Source organism: Triturus cristatus, chromosome 4_2 (assembly GCF_964204655.1).
Source record: "Triturus cristatus chromosome 4_2, aTriCri1.1, whole genome shotgun sequence".
NCBI classification, from domain to species: domain Eukaryota; kingdom Metazoa; phylum Chordata; class Amphibia; order Caudata; family Salamandridae; genus Triturus; species Triturus cristatus.
Window position 1 is genome coordinate 114088000 of NC_140586.1, and position 22256 is coordinate 114110255.

Consider the following 22256-nt stretch of genomic DNA (forward strand, 5'->3'; position numbering starts at 1 on the left):
TCGAGTTGGTGAGCTCGAGCAAGGAAAAGACACATCCCGGCAAGATTTTTCCTCGCTTGCACTCATCAATGTCTACTTGGCGAGCACGGGTGAGGAAAATGAACCTCCTGGCGAGATTTCTCAATGCAGGCAGTCGGATTTCTCAATGCAAGTGGTCGCATGTGCTCATGACGCTCGCGTTGAGAAATTTCCGTTCGCATTGAGAAAGCTGCTACTCGGTTAGAAAATCTACCCGAAAAGCAGAAAGAAGGCAGCTCCTACTTGTGCTGCACATGGTGCCATTTACGATCATTTTCCAGCATTGGACAAACACACGGCGCTGAAAATCACAGCGAACAGCATGACCCTAATGCACTTCGCCGCTTGCGGAGCTCAGCGTAGCACGGCAGAGTTTTTTTGTCACTTCACAGAATTCCGCTACCCCCCCAAGGCTTAGCCAAAACCAATGCCAGAAACATCTGAATCATCATCAGCACACTGGACATGCCTGCATTGGATCACTGACAGAATATCGACGGACCAAATATCGACCTAAATGATTATCGAGTCTAGAATATCGATGGACAGAATATCGACATCCTATCTTTAAAAAGGTAAGTACGAAAATATCTAAACCAAAATATCGTTGTTTAAAATATCGATGTATAAAATATTTTTTTGAATGTCTTAAAAATAATATAAAATTAACAAAATACTAAAATATTTTAAAAAAACATAGTTAGAATGTTTTTAAAATGTTAAAAATGATAAATAATAAATGTAACATTAAAACAAATTAAACATACATATTTAATTTTTTATATATATATTAATGTCATAATATTATTAAATAATTATTTTATTTAATTATAAAATGTTAAAAAAATAATAAAAATTATAAATTCATATACATATATATATATATATAAATAATAAAAATTATAAATTCATATACATATATATATATATATATATATATATATATATATATATATATATATATATATATATATATATATAATTTCGTCACCTTTGGTGGGGTCTGCGCCATTCCGCAGGACACCACAAGTCCCAACATGCACCAAGGTAACACTCACCTGAGAGGCCCACCGGAGGACAATTGATGTGCAATTAACTTGTGGATAATCATGCTTCCTGCGCTCTGCTACACTTCCAAACAGCCTGTGAACAAGAAGCCTGCTGGCTTCGAAACGCGTTAGGCAACAGAAACATTGTCTGGATGCAAGTTGCCGGTTTCTTCATGAATAAAGGGATTTCAAATCCAACAGCAGACGAGTGCGTTTTCATTCAAGGGCATCGTTGTGAAACATTAATACTGGCCGTCCTGCCAGGGAAAACTGCACCACCTCCATCAAACAAAGGAGGGGCGGCTGGGCAAGAACTTCTCTACCTACGAAGCTGTGACTGCTGTTTTACAAAGGAACTGGAAAATCAACGGTGCAAAATACATCCGGAGGCCCACTGGAGGGTAGAAAATAATGAAATAATTGTTTGGGGATGTCGCAGACCCCACCAAAGGTGATGAAATTTTCCGCAGGACACCACAAGTCCCAACATGCACCAAGGTAACACTCACCTGAGAGGCCCACCGGAGGACAATTGATGTGCAATTAACTTGTGGATAATCATGTTTCCTGCGCTCTGCTACACTTCCAAACAGCCTGTGAACAAGAAGCCTGCTGGCTTCGAAACGCGTTAGGCAACAGAAACATTCTCTGGATGCAAGTTGCCGGTTTCTTCATGAATAAAGGGATTTCAAATCCAACAGCAGACGAGTGCGTTTTCATTCAAGGGCATCGTTGTGAAACATTATTACTGGCCGTCCTTCCAGGGAAAACTGCACCACTTCCATCAAACAAAGGAGGGGCGGCTGGGCAAGAACTTCTCTACCTACGAAGCTGTGACTGCTGTTTTACAAAGGAACTGGAAAATCAACTGTGCAAAATACATCCGGAGGCCCACTGGAGGGTAGAAAATAATGAAATAATTGTTTGGGGATGGCGCAGACCCCACCAAAGGTGACAAAATTTTCCGCAGGACACCACAAGTCCCAACATGCACCAAGGTAACACTCACCTGAGAGGCCCACCGGAGGACAATTGATGTGCAATTAACTTGTGGATAATCATGCTTCCTGCGCTCTGCTACACTTCCAAACAGCCTGTGAACAAGAAGCCTGCTGGCTTCGAAACGCGTTAGGCAACAGAAACATTGTCTGGATGCAAGTTGCCGGTTTCTTCATGAATAAAGGGATTTCAAATCCAACAGCAGACGAGTGCGTTTTCATTCAAGGGCATCGTTGTGAAACATTAACCTCTTCAGTGCCCATGACGAGCTGGTCTCGTCATGGGCCGCGGTTGCGCTGTGCCCATGACGAGACCAGCTCGTCATAAACCCCGCCCGCTAATGCAACGGCCGGCACAGGGCGGGGAAAGGGGCGGGCACTGAAGGGGTTAATACTGGCCGTCCTGCCAGGGAAAACTGCACCACCTCCATCAAACAAAGGAGGGGCGGCTGGGCAAGAACTTCTCTACCTACGAAGCTGTGACTGCTGTTTTAAAAAGGAACTGGAAAATCAACTGTGCAAAATACATCCGGAGGCCCACTGGAGGGTAGAAAATAATGAAATAATTGTTTGTGGATGGCGCAGACCCCACCAAAGGTGACGAAATTTTCCGCAGGACACCACAAGTCCCAACATGCACCAAGGTAACACTCACCTGAGAGGCCCACCGGAGGACAATTGATGTGCAATTAACTTGTGGATAATCATGCTTCCTGCGCTCTGCTACACTTCCAAACAGCCTGTGAACAAGAAGCCTGCTGGCTTCGAAACGCGTTAGGCAACAGAAACATTGTCTGGATGCAAGTTGCCGGTTTCTTCATGAATAAAGGGATTTCAAATCCAACAGCAGACGAGTGCGTTTTCATTCAAGGGCATCGTTGTGAAACATTAACCTCTTCAGTGCCCATGACGAGCTGGTCTCGTCATGGGCCGCGGTTGCGCTGTGCCCATGACGAGACCAGCTCGTCATAAACCCCGCCCGCTAATGCAACGGCCGGCACAGGGCGGGGAAAGGGGCGGGCACTGAAGGGGTTAATACTGGCCGTCCTGCCAGGGAAAACTGCACCACCTCCATCAAACAAAGGAGGGGCGGTTGGGCAAGAACTTCTCTACCTACGAAGCTGTGACTGCTGTTTTACAAAGGAACTGGAAAATCAACTGTGCAAAATACATCCGGAGGCCCACTGGAGGGTAGAAAATAATGAAATAATTGTTTGGGGATGGCGCAGACCCCACCAAAGGTGACGAAATTTTCCGCAGGACACCACAAGTCCCAACATGCACCAAGGTAACACTCACCTGAGAGGCCCACCGGAGGACAATTGATGTGCAATTAACTTGTGGATAATCATGCTTCCTGCGCTCTGCTACACTTCCAAACAGCCTGTGAACAAGAAGCCTGCTGGCTTCGAAACGCGTTAGGCAACAGAAACATTCTCTGGATGCAAGTTGCCGGTTTCTTCATGAATAAAGGGATTTCAAATCCAACAGCAGACGAGTGCGTTTTCATTCAAGGGCATCGTTGTGAAACATATATATATATATATATATATATATATATCCCACAACAAAAAAACTCCTTCCGGGCTTCAGAGGACCCACGGAGAGTGGCGCGTACGCCGGCAGAGTAATACGGCAACTTAAATCCTTCTCGTCAAGACACCAAATCAGCGCGCTCTCAGGAAAGGCAGACACAGAGTAATTCAGGATATCTGTTGTTTAATCGCAACGCGTTTCACCTCTGCCGAGGCTTGATCACGTGAAAAGTGCAAACAAAACGGGCAAACATAAATAGTGTGATTGTTCATGGGCAGTAAAATAGGACTGCCACGCGTCTTAATGGCAGACATGTTGAAATGACAAAATGTTTAAACAAATTAGTCAGACATCAGTTAAATCAGTACAATAGAAACCTCTTACAATTCATACAGAGATTCAACGATTCACATTCACAATGCTATACATTGTGTTCAATTGAACAATCCTCCGTTCACGTTAATGAATCTCGCCCTACAACATAACTGCATCGCGTTACTCTTAGCATATAATGTGCAGGCATGTCTATTGTGACTGAATAATCGCATAGTGAGCTATTCGCAGGTGCCACTGCACCGCGATGAGGCCTAGTATGTTCGTACAGGTCAGTGAAGCTCCCTGGACCAAACCTGGAATACCCCACGCCACGAGCGTGAGCCGCGGCGCCAGCAGCAGTCAGTAAAGTTACATTGACAGTGCTGTTGCACAGGGAAATGCCTGCGCCCTCTGGTGTTACTCCCATAATGGGAAATACACGTGTCAGGGCGCCCTATCAGTCAGTATTGGCAAGTGCCTTTATGCTGTCCACCGTGTATAACTCAAATTACCTAGATGGTCCAATTGATAGTTAATCCTCACAGTGTTACCAAGTGGTCACAAATAAACTCACTAGTACATAATTAAATAACTAAGTCAATCCAAGAGACATGTACGCTACCATCATCACACTGCAGTTCACCGTAGTAAACAAAAGTGCCCCAGTGCTCGTGAAGGAAGGAAGAAAAAGGGTAGGAAGCCCATGTTGGTGAGTACTGGTGATTTGGGCCCCTTCCTTTCCTCCTGTGAAGAAAAAGAAAAAGAAAAAAGAACAGTGATTAAAATACAGGATCACATGACCCTGCACACTATAGGATATGTCATATCTGTTCAAAAATCATCATAACTTGGGCACAGAACTACACAATAGATGAGGATGAAGAAAAACAATTACTCTTTTAAATGTACAAACAAATCCTCCTCCTGATTCAAACCTCCTGGTGTCTTGGTTTGAAAGTCAATAATCAATTTGGACTCTCTCTGTCTCAATTTAAGGACTCTGTTACCACCCCTGGGGTTCTTTTTAACTTGTTCTAGGTCCCTGGTATTGGAGAAATGTTTTTCCCTAAAATGGCGTGCTACGGGATACATGGGGTCATAATTGGTGATGGCTCTGCTATGCTCCAAAATACGTTTTATTGCCATACATGTAGTGCTCCATAGATACCATAGTTTGCATGTGCACTCTATAGCATATATTACAAACATGGAGCTGCAAGTCAGAAATTGCCTGATGACTTTGTTCACTCCATTGTGACTCACCTGCTTGTAACTTTTGCTGTTCATACAAGCCTTACAGTGGCCGCAGGGGTTAAAACCTGAGCTTGAATTTTCAGGGGCACAAACATGCCATTGTAATGCTATTAAAATGTCTTGGATAACCTGATAATGTATGGGTGTTTTTCTGGAAGCAGCGCAGATGGGAGGAGGGCAGTCATTTACCTACATGGAGTTTTAGGTCTGTCTTGACAGTGCAACTGTCACCTGACCTTTTAACTTCCTTACTTACTTATGCCTACTACCCCTCCTGGACTCTCCACCCATCTCTGTCCTGGACTTTTCTTTCAATCTGACTCCAGGTGTAACCCATCTCCTTGCAGTCAGCCTTGAGGCCTCGACAGCAGGTGTTTCTTGGGCTTCCTCTTTTCCTTTTCACTTGAGTGTTCCAGGTCAGGGCTTGCATGGTGATATTTGATGCAGGCTTGGAGATGGTGTGAACTATCCAGCCCCAGTGTCATTTCATGATTTCTTCATGGAGGGGGAACCGAAACGGCTGCTGCCATAGGTTGTTGTTGATGATGGTGCTTGGTCAGTGGGTTTGGAGGATTTTCCTCAGACAGGTGTTGATAAAGGTTTGGACTATGCTGGTGGTGGTCACTTTTGTCATCCAAGTTTCTGGTCCATACGGAAGGACCAATTTTATGTTGGTGTTAAAAAGCCTGCTCTTGGTTTGCAGTGTTGGGTCCTTGGAGCTCCAGATGTTCTTTAGCTGAATGAAGGGATCCCTTGCTATGCCGGTTCTTGCCTCGATGTTGCGTCAGTGCCGTCTTGCTTGTCTATGACACTGCACAGATGGGTGAAGGCTTCAATCTCTTCCAGTGCATTGCCTACAAGAAAGGCCTTTTAACCTATGCCAATATTATTCTACTGTTCTTTGTTCCACACAAATACATATCCAATCCCATTTACTTGTGATTGTTCACACTACTGTACTACAATCCTTTAAAGCCATATCTACTGGCATTGTCAATACTTGTTGAATTGATGTGGGCCAGCAACCTTCAATGTAACACTGATAAAACTGAAATGCTGTTTGGATCCCCCTCAGCTCAGTGGGGGGTGTTTGTTAGTCAGAGCATACAGCCTCTCCCCTCTACTCCCTGGCTCCTGTAACTCGTACCGAAGGGGATGATGGACGGAGCGTTAGAGCAAATCAAACACTCACCCCCAGTCAACTGATCTGGGTTTAATCCATCATCATTTTTTAGCTCACTCCACCACCCCAGTTCAGACATGGCCATATGCAAATCAGTCTGACCCTGTGCCTCATGGGAACAGTCCAGCCCGAACTGCCAAGCCTTGTCTTCCCTGGACCGGAAACAAGCATCCTGGGACCGGTTTCGGGTTTATAACCCTCATCAGCCAGGCTATCTTGAATCCAATGGCAAAGTGAGCAAGGGACCCACGTCTGGGCATACCCTGCCAACTTAGGGCGAACAAAGCGATACCAAAGAGGATGATGGACGGAGCGTTAGAGCAAATCAAACACTCACCCCCAGTCAACTGATCTGGGTTTAATCCATCATCATTCTTTAGCTCACTCCACCACCCCAGTTCAGACATGGCCATATACAAATCAGTCTGACCCTGTGCCTCATGGGAACAGTCCAGCCCTAACTGCCAAGCCATGTCTTCCCTGGACCGGTAGCAAGCATCTTGGGACCGGTTTCGGGTTCATAACCCTCATCAGCCAGGCGATCTTGAATCCAGTGGCAAAGTGAGCAAAGGACCCACGTCTGGGCATACCCTGCCAACTTAGGGCGAACAAAGCGATACCAAAGGGGACGATGGACGGAGCGCTTTAGCAAATCAAACACTCACCCCCAGTCAACTGATCTGGGTTTAATCCATCATCATTCTTTAGCTCACTCCACCACCCCAGTTGAGACATGGCCATATGCAAATCAGTCTGACCCTGTGCCTCATGGGAACAGTCCAGCCCGAACTGCCAAGCCATGTCTTCCCTGGACCGGAAACAAGCATCCTGGGACCGGTTTCGGGTTTATAGCCCTCATCAGCCAGGCTATCTTGAATCCAGTGGCAAAGTGAGCAAGGCACCCACGTCTGGGCATACCCTGCCAACTTAGGGCAAACAAAGCGATACCAAAGAGGATGATGGACGGAGTGTTAGAGCAAATCAAACACTCACCCCCAGTCAACTGATCTGGGTTTAATCCATCATCATTCTTTAGCTCACTCCCCCACCCCAGTTCAGACATGGCCATATGCAAATCAGTCTGACCCTGTGCCTCATGGGAACAGTCCAGCCCTAACTGCCAAGCCATGTCTTCCCTGGACCGGAAACAAGCATCTTGGGACCGGTTTCGTGTTCATAACCCTCATCAGCCAGGCTATCTTGCATCCAGTGGCAAAGTGAGCAAAGGACCCACGTCTGGGTATACCCTGCTAACTTAGGGCGAACAATGCGATACCAAAGGGGATGATGGACGGAGCGCTTTAGCAAATCAAACACTCACCCCCAGTCAACTGATCTGGGTTTAATCCATCATCATTCTTTAGCTCACTCCACCACCCCAGTTCAGACATGGCCATATGCAAATTAGTCTGACCCTGTGCCTCATGGGAACAGTCCAGCCCGAACTCCTAAGCCATGTCTTCCCTTTGTTCGCCCTAAGTTGGCATAGTATGCCCAGACGTGGGTCCCTTGCTCACTTTGCCACTGGATTCAAGATAACCTGGCTGATGAGGGTTATGAACCCAAAACCGGTCCCAGGATGCTTGTTTCCGGTCCATGAAAGACATGGCTTGGTAGTTCGGGCTGGACTGTTCCCATGAGGTACAGGGTCAGACTGATTTGCATATGGCCATGTCTGAACTGGGGTGGTGGAGTGAGCTAAATAATGATGATGGATTAAACCCAGATCAGTTGACTGGGGGTGAGTGTTTGATTTGCTAAAGCGCTCCGTCCATCATCCCCTTTGGTATCGCTTTGGTCGCCCTAAGTTGGCAGGGTATGCCCAGACGTGGGTCCCTTGCTCACTTTGCCACTAAATTCAAGATCACCTGGCTAATGAGGGTTATGAACCCGAACCCGAACCCGAAACCGGTCCCAGGATGCTTGATTCCGGTCCAGGGAAGACATGGCTTGGTAGTTCGGGCTGGACTGTTCCCAAGAGGCACAGGCTCAGACTGATTTGCATATGGCCATGTCTGAACTGGGGTGGTGGAGTGAGCTAAAAAATGATGATGGATTAAACCCAGATCAGTTGACTGGGGGTGAGTGTTTGATTTGCTCAAGCGCTCCATTCATCATCCCCTTTGGTATCGCTTTGTTCGCCCTAAGTTGGCAGGGTATGCCCAGACATGGGTCCCTTGCTCACTTTGCCACAGGATTCAAGATAGCCTGGCTGATGAGGGTTATGAACCTGAAACCGGTCCCAGGATGCTTGTTTCCGGTCCAGGGAAGACATGGCTTGGTAGTTCGTGCTGGACTGTTCCCATGAGGCACAGGGTCAGACTGATTTGCATATGGCCCTGTCTGAACTTGGGTGGTGGAGTGAGATAAAGAATGATGATGGATTAAACCCAGATCAGTTGACTGGGGGTGAGTGTTTGACTTGCTCAAGCGCTCCGTCCATCATCCCCTTTGGTATCGCTTTGTTCGCCCTAAGTTGGCAGGGTATGCCCAGACGTGGGTCCCTTGCTCACTTTGCCACTGGATTCAAGATAGCCTGGCTGATGAGGGTTATGAACCCGAAACCGGTCCCAGGATGCTTGTTTCCGGTCCAGGGAAGACATGGTGTGGTAAGGTGTTTCTCTATGCTGTGTAATGGAATGTGATGAGCTCATGGAATTAGAGTGCTGATGGTAGCTGCTGGATTCTAAAGGAGTCAGTTGCTCCTGAGGCCCCTTCTAAGATGGATGTCAATCCTAATTAAACTACATGTTTCCAACAAGCAACACGAGAGTCTTCATTACAAAAGTGGCGACGACTGGGATTTGAATCCGAAGAACCGAAGAGGAACTAGAAGGGGCCAATCGTCGAAGCATTTCGTTTCTGAAAGAATTAAGCTTCTTGTGAACTATTTTCGCTGGCAAGGTGAGGATTTTGGATCCGATTTGTGCGCTTTCAAAGCATCTCATCGATTTTTTTTTTTTTCTATACTCATCGTGGGCGTGATTGAGGCGAGCTGTGTCAGAAAAACGAGACTGGGCGAAGTAAAACTGAAGTACGTCATAGTCTTACCGTTATGCCTCAGAGGGATCATTCCGACGCTGCTGCCATCCTGTAAATGATGACGTGTTCGAATCTTCTGTGGTGTTGGCGGAGAGCGCATTCCTTGTTGGCGTCATCTGTCCACTGTCATCGTTAAGGAATTCTTAATCCTTGTTTCCGTGTTGCCAGCGTGTGCACGTCATCGCGCAACACGCAACGTCAGGAAGCCATCTCTGGTTTGTTTTTGCTGGTTTCCATGGTAATCGGTTACGCTACGGGACATGGCAGTTCATCATTTCCTCGCTGGTGATCCTATTAAGACACTCTAAGGTTGGAGAGTTAAAGCAATTTAAATCGCACTACGCTTTGTTTTGTTTTTCCAACAATTCTTTACAGTGGCACATGTAAGCACAGACGAGTCCTGGTTAAGGTGTTTTTACAGTAACAGTACTAAATCGTAGACAGCAGTGCCACCCTGTGGACTTTTCAAGTATTTTTTTTTTTTTTGTTTTGTGTGGCTCGTTTTTCAGGAAATAAAACACGGCTTAGTCAAAATAAGAAACAGCTGTGTTGTATAGCTACGTGTTTTTTTTTATGGTCGTTTCAGCAGTACATTTGCTGTTTGGAGCAGCGCTGGTTATTTAGCATCTTATCCAGCTTTTGCTTGTTATTTTACTCCAAAATGCAAAACATCACAGCGCCAGCTTCTTTCTTGCAAGATCCTGGTGATCCTCCTTTAGAGTGGAAACTTTGGATTCGCTCATTTAAAGCTTATTTAGTAGCTATTGATGCTACCAAATTCAAACCAGACAGGAAAAAAGGGTTGATGTACTACCATCTTGGTGTAGAGGGTCAAAATGTATTTGACCACCTTCCTGACTATGATGGTTCTGACGACGACATTGATGAATTTGATGCAGCTATCTTTCAGCTTGACAAGTATTTTGCTAAATCTAAGAACCTGGTTGTCCACAGATTTAAGTTTTTCACCAGAACTCAAAAACCATCGGAGAGTATTGACTCTTATGTTACTGCACTGAAAGTTCTAGCGTCTACATGTGAATTCGAAGGGTTTACTTCTCAGTTGATCAGAGATCAACTGGTGGCTAGGTGTAGTTCAAAAAAGATACAAGAACGCTTGCTCACGTGTAAGAATCTGTCTCTTGATAAGGCTATTGACATAGCGAAAAGTATTGAGGGATCGGGTCAAGATGTCAAGTCTCTTGAGGAATCCCTTAACAAAACTTGCATTTCGGGGGCTGTTGTGAATAAGCCTACTACGTCTGTTGAGCAAAAAAGACAAACGTATACGGCTAGATCTGGTCCTCAGAACTTTGCACAGAGGAAATTATTTTGTTTTAGGTGTGGTTCACCTAATCATGTTTCTTCTTTTAGGTACTGCCCAGCTCTTGGTCAACAGTGCAAGAAATGTAACAGATGGGGCCATTTCTCGAAAGTGTGTAGGGGTGGTAGATTCAATAATCCTGTTCGTTCTGTGTCCACTGAAGATAACGATGTGGAAAATGAAAATACTGGTACCAATGTCGAGTTAATGTTGGGGGTTAGGTGTGTGAAAGAAATTAATTTTTCTTCTGTGGTTGATCCTGAAGTGGAAATTTGGATTAATGAAGTGTCCATCAAACTCTTGGTAGATACTGGTGCCCGAATTACCATCATTGACTACAAGAAGTACATTTTTTCTTGGGGTAGTCTTTCTCTGCTTCCCCCTGATGTATCTACTGTGGCATTCGAGGGCAGCAGAGTGGATCTACTGGGGTATTTTGTAGCTACTATCAAGTTCCTCGATTCACACATCAAAGGCAAAGTTTACGTTGCTCGCAAGGGTATTAATGTCCTGGGATTAATTCATCAAGCTGAGTTGAAGTTGGTTATTAGACCTGGTTCAACTAACCCAGTTACTGTTGAGAGATTTTCCCCCAGCTGTGGTTGTTGTTCTGTGAATGTGTCTGGTGATAGTAAGGCGCAATTTGGTTCTAGTTTGTTTTGGGAAAAGAAATTTGAAAAGGTTTTCCAAGATAAATTGGGGATGATTTCAGATTTTGTTTTTACAATTAAAGTCAAACGTCAAGTTGTTCCAGTGAAACATAAGTTACGTAATATACCTTTAAGTGTCAGGAAAGAACTTTCAGATATGCTTTTGCTCCTGTGTGAACAAGGTATTATTGAGAAGGTGGAAGGCACCCTTTGGTTGTCTCCCATTGTTCTCGCGAAGAAAAAAAATGGCGAACTTAGGATGTGTGTGGACTTGAGGTGTGTCAATGAGGCAATCTGGGTGGATAACTTTCCACTGCCGAGGATTGAGGATCTCATTACCAAAATTGGCCATTCTTGTTGGTTTACAAAGCTGGATCTTCGGTCGGCTTATCATCAAGTGGTACTAGATGCATCCTCTCGCCATCTGACTGCTTTTGTCACACCAGAAGGAACTTTTCAGTTCTGCAGGATGCCTTTTGGCATCGCCTCTGCGGCAGCAGTCTTTCAAAGATTGATGTCGAGTATGTTTGATCATCTTTCCCAAGTAGTGGTGTTTCAAGACGACATCTTGGTGTTTACGGAAAGTGAAAGTGAGCATGACACTGTTGTTGGGAGTGTTTTGAGTATTTTAGAAGCAAGAGGTGCCACCCTAAGGAAGGACAAATGCATTTTCAAATCCAGGGAAATAGAGTATCTAGGTCATGTCTTTTCAGCTGAGGGTATCAAACCTAAACCGTGCCTTGTTAAAAGCATTGTGGATGCTCCTGCTCCAAAGAACAAAGAACAATTGTTATCCTTCCTGGGTCTTTGTGAATTTTATGCCAAGTTCTTAAAAATTTTTGCAAGTTTGACAGAAGCATTCAGACCGTTGCTTAAGAAAAATGCAGAGTATAATTGGTCTGATGCTTGTGAGCAAACTTTTAAAGTGATAAAAGAAAGGATTGTCAGTGTCCCAGCATTGCAACCTTTTTCAGAGAAAAGAGATACTGTTATCACTGTAGATGCATGTGAATATGGTTTGGGAGCTGTACTCACTCAATTGGATAATGGACGTGAGTTCACCATTGGGTTTGCTTCACGCACTTTAAGGGAGGCTGAACGTAAGTACTCTGTAATAGAAAAAGAGTTGCTGGCTTGTGTGTGGAGTGTGGAGAAGTTCAAGGCGTATGTTTGGGGTAGGCATTTCACACTTAAAACTGACCATTGCCCTTTAGTTAATATTCTTTCGGGTAAAAAGATCAAACGCACTACTGCCAGGATTTCAAGACTTGCTGCTAAGTTGTTGGAATTTTCTTTTACAGTAGAGTACATCCCGGGGGGGAAAAACTCCCGTGCGGATTGTCTTTCTCGTCTCCCCATTTGTGAATGTGACAGTCTTGATTGGGAAGAAGAAATTGAAGAATGTTTCATTGCATACATAGGTGACGCAAGCTTTTCGGAAAGTGATTGGACTTCTGCATTGCTTTCAGATTGCATGTTAAGCGAAGTTGTCACATTTGTGCAGTCTGGTTGGCCAAAAGAATCTTTGTTACCTAAAGAGTTACAACCTTTCTGGAAGGTTGCTGATGAATTATCTTTGGAAGGTAACTTGCTGGTCCGGGGGGAGAAGTTAGTAGTGCCTTCTTCTCTTTATCAACAAGTGATAACATTGGCTCATAGTGGGCATTTGGGTTCTACTCTCACTAAGAGGAAGGTCAGGGAGAGGTTTTGGTGGCCTCGTATGGACTCACAGATTGAGGATTTTGTTTTGAGTTGTACTAAGTGCAGGTCTAGTGATAAGGTGTTGGTAACAGAACGTGAAGTTGAATCTGTAAATCTGTGTCCAAAAAGAGTGTGGCAGCGTATTAGTGTTGACTTCCTTGGTCCGTATCAGATTTTGCCTCACAATTTGAGATATTTTGTTGTAATGGTAGACCATCTTTCCAGGTGGGTCGAGGTCGAACCGGTTTCAGAACCATCGACAAGGAAAGTCCTGGACTGTTTTTTGAAAGTGTTTTCTAGAGAAGGTGTTCCAGCTGAATTGTTGACTGATAATGGGGTTCAATTTGTTTCCTCTGAAATGTCTTCTTTTCTAGAGAAGTGTAAGATTAAACATTTAAGAACACCTCTCTATCATCCCCAGAGTAATGGGAAAGTAGAACGTTTCAATAGGGTCTTGGTGGAGTGCATTCAGGCTTCCATTAAGAGTAATGTGGATGTGTCTCAGTCGATCCATGAACTGGTATGGTCCCACCGTACTACTCCGCATTCTGTCACCGGTAGGTCTCCTTTTGAACTCATGAGAGGTAGAGAAGCTGCTACAGAATTGTGTCCGTTTTGGATTCTTAAGAAACTGCCAAAACAAGGTAATCTTGGTACTTGGTGTGAGACTGCTGAATATAATTCAAATTTGTTCAGCTCAAGGAGATTGGAAAATAAAAAGGATGTGGAGTTGAAACCTTGCAAGCTAAAAGTAGGGGATTGGGTACGCGTCAGGAATCCTGTTTTGGTTGGAAAGGGGTTTTCTAAGTTCAGAGACCCTGTTCAGGTATGTGAGATTAGGAAGAATGCTGTGAAGCTTTCTGATGGTAATTGGTGGGGTGTGTCTCGTGTTGCTTTAATACCAAGCGATGTCTCTCTCCCAAAAGCGGTTGCTCATTCACCAAGAGTAGAGTCGGTCCCTCAAAGGAGTGACCGTATTCACAGGAGGCCTCTGAGGTTCAATGATTTTGTTCCTCGTTAAAATGTTAAAGGGGAGGGAATGGTGGTATTTAAGAAGTGTCTGTATTGATTTATATGTATTGTTAATTTAGATTTGAAATTGTTTAGAAATGTTTTTGTGGGGTTAGTTGTTTTACCACTTCCAATCTGCTTGTTTTGTTTATGCTAAAAAAGGGGGATGTGTGGTAAGGTGTTTCTCTATGCTGTGTAATGGAATGTGATGAGCTCATGGAATTAGAGTGCTGATGGTAGCTGCTGGATTCTAAAGGAGTCAGTTGCTCCTGAGGCCCCTTCTAAGATGGATGTCAATCCTAATTAAACTACATGTTTCCAACAAGCAACACGAGAGTCTTCATTACACATGGCTTGGTAGTTCGGGCTGGACTGTTCCCATGAGGCACAGGGTCAGACTGATTTGCATACGGCCATGTCTGAACTGGGGTGGTAGAGTGAGCTAAAGAATGATGATGGATTAAACCCAGATCAGTTGACTAGGGGTGAGTGTTTGATTTGCTCAAGTGCTCCATCCATCATCCCCTTTGGTATTACTGTAGCTCATAACCTGGGAGTTAAAATAGATCATCATCTGACTATAACTCCACAGATTGCTGCAGTAGTTGGTTCACGTTTCTCTCTAAAGGCATCTTTGACAACATTTATTTTCCTGCCAACTTTTCAGTCACAGAAAACAGTGATTCATACTCTTATCACATCTCATTTAAACTACACCGATATTCTGTACATGACTGCTGTAGAGGCTGCAGGTCAAGTACAGAATACAGCAGCCGGGCTATTATCAAAGATCTTGAGGCAGTCATCGATCTCAACCTATCTGAAGGAGCTACTTTGGCTGTCAATTAGAGAGAGGATCTTTTCAAAACCCTTGTTCTGGCACATACAGTCTGTTATGGCTCTAGGCCTCTTTACCTCTCAAATAGATTAAACTATTATGGCTCGATTAGAACTTTCCACTCCTCTGGCGCTGGGATGCTGTGCATTCCTAAAATCAAATGCAAGAAGTGGGGAGGTTCGTCCTTCACATGTTCAGCAGCAAATGCCTGGAATTGTCTCCCGGTGCATGCCTGTAAGATCAATGTCCAAGGTCAGTTCAGAAATTCCCTTAAAACTTAGTTGTTTAGAATTGTTGTCTGAGCATGGCTGTCTGACTGCATTTGGGTAAGATGAAAGCCAGTTTTCTTAGCACTGGGTCACTACCTGGAGTAACTATGCACTCTAGAAATTGATGTATTGAGTGATTGATAAAGTGCTTTGTTGTAAACTGTTTAAATAATTTCAATAAACAGAGGTTATAAACTTGCAATCTTGCTTGACATTGCTGTTATAAATCACTGCTAATGCTGCCAGCTAGATTTGAGAACATATTTAAAGGCAGGTTAAATTCCACCCTAAAAGCCCTAAACACTAGCAACCATGGAATAACATAATTTACTTCCTTCTGGTCTAGTGACCAGCTAGAGCAGAAATTGACCTTTTGTTGAAGATCTTCACAAAGTGGTACATTGATCCATGTGCTAATTGTGCATTAACTGTAAAAAAAATTCCCAAAAAGCCCAACTCAATGGATATGACCCTTTAAGCTTACAAAATGTGATTTATACATTGAAATGACAGATAAAAGATATGGACATATTTTAAAACATTTATTGATGATATTGTATTGGGTTTCTCTACATACATAAAGAAAATAAGGCTATAAAATAATATGGAAATTCAGATTTTGTTTCATTCTCTTTTCATTCTTTTAGGTATATAAAAGAGAAAAATAATGTGAACTGTGATTTTTTTATTTGGGGAGTAACCTCGATAACTAAATTCAAAAGGATCATGAAAAACGTCTTTGAATTCTTGTGCTCTAATTGTTCCCATCTTGTTTGCTTTCTTCCCCCATCCATTATATATAATTTAAGGTGGTGGTGACCAACCCTGACGAATCACCTGTTCCCGGCCTTTTGGTCATTTGTGAATCTACAACCACTGAAAGTCGCACAAATGAAGATGGAGTAGCATCGATAGCACTAAATACTGAAAGTCAAAGTAGAAATTTACATATTAAGGTAAATCGCATGATTGCTTTGGCTCTATGTGGATGCAATTTATTTTATATTCATCTTTTGAGGATCCTTTGCCCCAGGACACTGGCTAAAATAAAATAAAATAAAAAATAGTGTGTGTTTGTCAGAGCTGAATAGATCTTAAGGTACTGAGGATGATATAGATTAGTGTTATATTTTCTATTTTAGATTGTTTTTTTTAACAAACGTTTAAAATAGAATACTGGATAAAGGGATTGCTAAGTTGAGCTGTGCTAATGTCCTCAAGAATTCATCATCGGGAAGGACGTTATGTATATAATTGATCTATGCTGAGAGAAGTGTTGTGTGTTTTTGTTATTCCAACGAATGCAAAATGAAGTTGCAAGAAAATGTATTAAAACGATCTTTCGCTTACCACAGAGTAGAAAAGACATTGAACAGAGAACTAACTGGTTGGGGCAGTTCATGCCTTACTCCCTAGCAAAACGAAGTTTGTTTTCGCAAGATGGGAAGAAAATGCCTAAACTATAATATCTAATCTTTTGTCAGGGTTTCAGAGCAAATTTGGTTCTTTGTTAGTCCAGTTTTGTTGTGCAGTCAAAATTAAAAATTAAGTATATTTCTTCTATTTTGCATGAATAGTATTTCCTGGCACTAGGTGCGAGATTGTGACAGTGTGACATTTAAAGAATCTGAGAGAATAGAGGAGGTGGTATGTTAATAAATTAATTTCAGGGATCTTCATTGAACTGAACATTGAAAACCACCCCCTATATTCAGTGTCCCAAGTCATTTTATAAAAAATTAAATATTGTATCTAAAGCCACATTTTCTTTTTACAGAGTTGCCAGTTTGAGAGGAAAAGTGATATTTGAAATATTTAGATCTGTTGATTGTTTTTTCTTTTTAAAGCTTTTTCACACAAAAAAAATAAACAACAGGCTGAGCAGTGTGGTAGCGACGAAAAATTACTTTGCCAAGAAGTAGTCATAAATGTCAAAATACTCTTTGGATGCCTTGTATAAAAAGAAGAGCTAAAGCTTCCACCGTTTTAGGTCCTCACTTGACATATATCCACCTGCCTCTTCAACAGCCAGTCAATATGAACAGTCATAAATGACATTAAGACCTTTTTTTTTGAGGTGTTGACCAGAGGAAAGCAAAATTGAATAGTCAATATTATGTTTCCCAGACACAGTCAACCGTCATCACTGAGACTGATACTTAGAGCTCCTTCAAAATCTCCAGTGGCATTAGTTCCTGGTGTACGGACCAGCCACGGTCCGTGCAAGTAACAGCGGTGGAGCCAGGTAAGGGGGGATTTCAAGGGACGATGCAGAGAGTAAATTAATTAATTTTCCCTCAGCATCGTCCCTCGAAATCCCCCCATATCTGGCCCCACCGCTGTTACCTGCACGGACCGCGGCTGGTACGGACATACCATGGGTATATTTTTAGCTCCAACAACTACAAGCTGGTGACTACCCAATTGCTTGAGTAATGCAAATCTAATCCACAAGTAGCTTTTGGGTTGTTTTGTAAGCTATACCATTATTGAAAGCATAGGTCACGCATACAATGAAACATTATCTCAACCTTTAATACAGAACATAAACATATTTGTATAGTGTTAAACATACATTAAGATTTGTATGCACAATTACTTAGGGCCTTATCATGTCTTTGGCAGTCCTCCAGTGGAGCTGCACAGCACTGTCCACTGGAGGAACACCAAAGCCATGGTGCGCTCTTCCGCCTGATTCTGAGTTTAATCCTGTTCAGCGGGCAGGGGCTGGGCGGTCTCACCGTGGTGGGCTATTAGACTCATAGGAGAGCCTAACATGCAGCCCGCCGCTGTGACTGTGCCTGCAGCACATTCCTGCATAGCAGCATGCATACCACACTGTGCAGGAACAGGGGTGCATTTGCTTAATGCCTATAATTCATTACCATGTCTAACCAATGTTATGGCAATCAGAAAAATAGTTTTGAATCTAAGTAACCTTAAGGGACAACTATGTAGGGACTCAAACGGAGCAAGCATAATAAAGTTAACACCAAATTAACTGAGACATGATAAACAGAGTGGGAGGGAACTTCTTAATAAGTCTCCTAATAAGCCTTAACACTATAGGGAATTTAAAAAGGGAAGGTTGGTCCGGTAAGTAGAAACATGCCGAAAAGGCAGACAAATACATTTTGCCGTTGGAGTACATTTGCCACTTTGACCCCTTGCTGATAGCACCAAGAGTGCAGTGTACTTGGATATCGCTCAGTCTATGTGTTGCAGTCATACAATCTTGACTTTAATGGTCTGGAGGCATTATTTAGGACCTTATTGTTTGAGCGATCCTTATACTCCCTCCTATTTTACAATAGTTCTAGTCCTGCATTTCTTCTATGCTTTTTGCTTATTTAGCCTCATTCACTCACATTCACTGCAGCATGCCATTCATACAAATCATACTGAGGACTTTTATCAGTCATATATCTGGAAGTCAGAAAAAGAGACATAATTATTCTGGGCTGTAGCTCTAGTTGCGTTTCAAAAGTTGACCATATTCAGTGAGCACTGCACATGAGAAAAACATATTCAGGGCCCGATTACGACGAGGGTCGGAAAGCCTCCAACCACAGGTCGGAGGCTTTCCGAGCCTCATTGCGGTTTCAGTTTCGACTGCTGCATTATAATGTAGGTGTCTGAAACAGTAAACCGGACGGTCATTCCAGCTGGATTCCGACAGGCGCAAGGAGTCCATCGGCCAGTCAGAGATCGGCACGTAATCCCAATGGATGGTGTTTCTGCCATTGGGATTACAATGTCAGTTTCCAACAGGCTGTCCATGTGGGCTTTTCTGACAAGCAAAGTCCATCGGAAAGTGACATTGGGGGCACCTAGCAGGGCCCCATTAACCTTGTGGCCTCTGGTTGGGGGCCGAGGGGGCACCTATGGTGCTCCCCTGTGAATCCCTGCATGGTGTGGCAGGCACCAAGAGGTGCCTGCCACACGGTACAGGGATTCACACAAACTCCCATTTCTCTATGGGAGCTTGTGCTACGGCTGGATTACAGCTGCAGCACAAGCTCCCATACAGAACTGGGAGTTTGTGACCGCACCATGTGCGGTCGCATTGTAATTAGGTATGCTGAACCGCCAACCGATGGTCGGGTGGTTACCATACCGATACGGTGTTGCACGGACGCAAGTCGGCCAGACATCGTAATAAGGCCCATAGTGTGAGCAACACACATGGGTATGCAAATGTCCTTGACTCATATCCAAACTTGTTTTTATTAAAACCCAACTGCTAATTCGCCGTGATGTTGAACTTTACCTTTATCCTTGTTTAGACAACATGCACACACTGAGTAATCAATACTGTGCACTTCTCAGAAGTTATCTGTTTTTAATGTAAATTCTGATCCTTGCACTTGCTGTTATTATTTAGGCATTACCTGCTGGTTATGTCATTTTTGAAGGCCCCATAGGGTATTAGAGGTGGGTAACACTCTGGGAATCCAAATATTTTTTGGTATAAAGAGTTATGGGTAGTATTCTTTTATGCTTGAAAAGGTTAAAAAGAGCATAGAAAGGACTTATTTTTTCAAAGGTTTGCGCCCACAGAAGACCTATTCGGCTCCTCTATGCTCTGCATCTTGACGGCTACTGCTGGCAAGATGCTATTTCCATGTGCACGACGTCCTATGACCTGCCTGATGCATCATGTGACAGTGCGCAGCACCACACGATCGGAATTGCAACTTACCTCTTTCCTCTAAAAAGAAGCCCAAATGTACATGCTGTGTGTCTTGGAATGAACATTTAAGAACGTTTTCTCTGAAGTGTACTCGCTCATTTGTGAAATTGCTTTAATCAAATATGTATTGCTCCCTATGGACTGTTGGTATTAAATACAAAGAATTTGTAATGGCAATTGGCGTGTAAGTATTTGTGAACCACTGCCATATTTTTTCAATATAATTTGTAATCTCCATATTGGTTACATGTATCTGTACACATACTTGTGTCGGTGCTAGTATATGCCTTAGCATGCAATTTTTAGTCACTGGGAAAATCCATAATCGGCGCATCCTTAGACCTATCTGATGCCCTATTATCCCCAGAAAATCAGTGTCATATACAGTATCATAAATGTAATGCTTGTCACGTGGTTGGTAAGGAATATATATATTTTGGTATGGAATATATTTTTTTTAACTATTTATACTAACTCATGGAATATCATCATTCATCCCTTCTTTATATGTAGCTAACCTGTAAATCCAACGTTGCTCTTGTGCAAGGAGGATTCATTCAGGTTCAGTTATTAGCCACTTCAGGTTGTCTATTGTGTGGCCCTTGAAATTGCAGTGGACAGACATTTTCATGGTACTGTGTTGACACCTGCTATTGCTAATGTTATTACCAATGTGGGTTTTGATTCTACATGACATCCCTATGTACTAAAGAGAACATGGATAGCTTATCATGTAGATTACTGTTGATGATTTGCACAGATTTTGTAACAAAACCAACAGTTAGGGTAAAGGCATAGACTTGCAAACTAGGAAGAAATATAGAAAAAATACAACCATCTCCTAAGTAACCATAACAATTATGAGACTATCCATTTAGAGCCCACCCCATGATTAAAGAGAATGATCAATAATATAGTAAAAGGCAACTTAATATCTGAGCTAGAGACAGAATTCCTCAGGAATACGAACGCTATCATGCACTGCCATTCACAGTCATGTGACACGCCTTGCGAGGTCAGGAACATGGAAATAGCATAGCATAATAGTAGCTGACAAGATACAGAGCATAGTGGAGCCAATTAGGTATTTTGTGGGCACGGACCTTTGACAAATTAAGCCCCTATACCCTTTGCTTTCGACCATTTCTGGCATAACAAATACTACCAGCAATTCTTTGAAAAAAAACTTTATTGGATTCCCAGAGTGTGATTAAAAGGTCTGCCCGCCTTTAATGCCCTATGGGGCCTTCAAAAACGAATTAACTAGTAGGTACCACCTAAATAATAACTATGATAAGTGTAAGGGAGAGAATTCACAATAACAGAAATCTTTTAAGAGGTCTTTTGACAAAATATCAGCAAAAAAATATTGGGAAACAAAAAAATTGTGTCAAGAATATTGAGAAGTCAAAATTATCATCAATAGAAATAGAAAAGGTAAAAATTTCGGGCCTCATTATGATGGCGGTCGGACAAGCATCTGACCGCCATTGCTGCGTGATGGAAACCGCCTGACATGTAGTATACGGTTCCACCTGGCATATTATAATACAACTACCATGTCAGAAACATGCAGTTTTCTATTGAGGTTTGTGCTACAGCCCAGAAAAGGGCCGCAACACAAGCCGCAGTAATAAAAGGCATGTTTGCAAACATCCATGTACCATGTGCCAGGCACCATGGTGCATGGCATATATAGGTTTGGAGCTTTTGTTAGTGTGCTTTTCAAAAGTACATTTTAATTTATTGTATATATCCTAAATTTTTGTTTGAGTATGGAGTACTGATTGTGTGTATATATAATTTTTAGTTTGTAGTCTTGCATAAAACGTTTTAGGTTTTAGTGGAAATAGTACATTTCACCCCTATAGTGTCCAACACTTTTTCCAACTTGTAATAAATTGCAATGGGAATAGTAAATGTCACTATTTTAGTGTCCAGCACTTTCCCCAGATTGTTTTAGATTGGAGGTGGGATAATACATTTTACATCCTTAGCGTCCAACACTTTCTCCAAATGGGTTTATATTCGAGTGTGAATCATAAATGTCACCCTCTTAGAGTCTAAGGGCCTGATTACGACTTTTGAGTTTGGCAGCGTGGGAGCAGGGTGGTATGCTACCACCCTGCTCCCACACTGTCTAACTCAACTGCAGGAAACCTTTCAGATTACGAGTTTCCTTGTAGTCTAAGGGTGGTCCTATGGTTTTCCCATGTCGGTGCCTTTCATGGACTGTGAAGTCAATGCTGTGCAGGAAAGGGGGTTCATGCACCCAGGGGGAAACACATGTGCTCCCCTGGATGCATCCCATTGGTCTGATACATCAGGGGTCCCTATAGGGCCCCCTTTGATTCCTCACCACCACCCTTTCCAAT

At 43.0% G+C, this 22256-nt stretch overlaps 1 protein-coding gene across 1 annotated transcript in view; it reads left to right on the forward strand.

Annotated features, from left to right (window-relative positions):
• The window catches only part of LOC146833112 (complement C3-like), a 1368049-nt gene that overhangs the window by 337284 nt on the left and 1008509 nt on the right, over positions 1-22256 (forward strand). The window contains exon 11 of the mRNA XM_085600736.1: positions 15998-16144. Within this exon, the coding sequence (XP_085456862.1) occupies positions 15998-16144 (147 nt within the window). The remainder of the gene's footprint in view (positions 1-15997; positions 16145-22256) is intronic.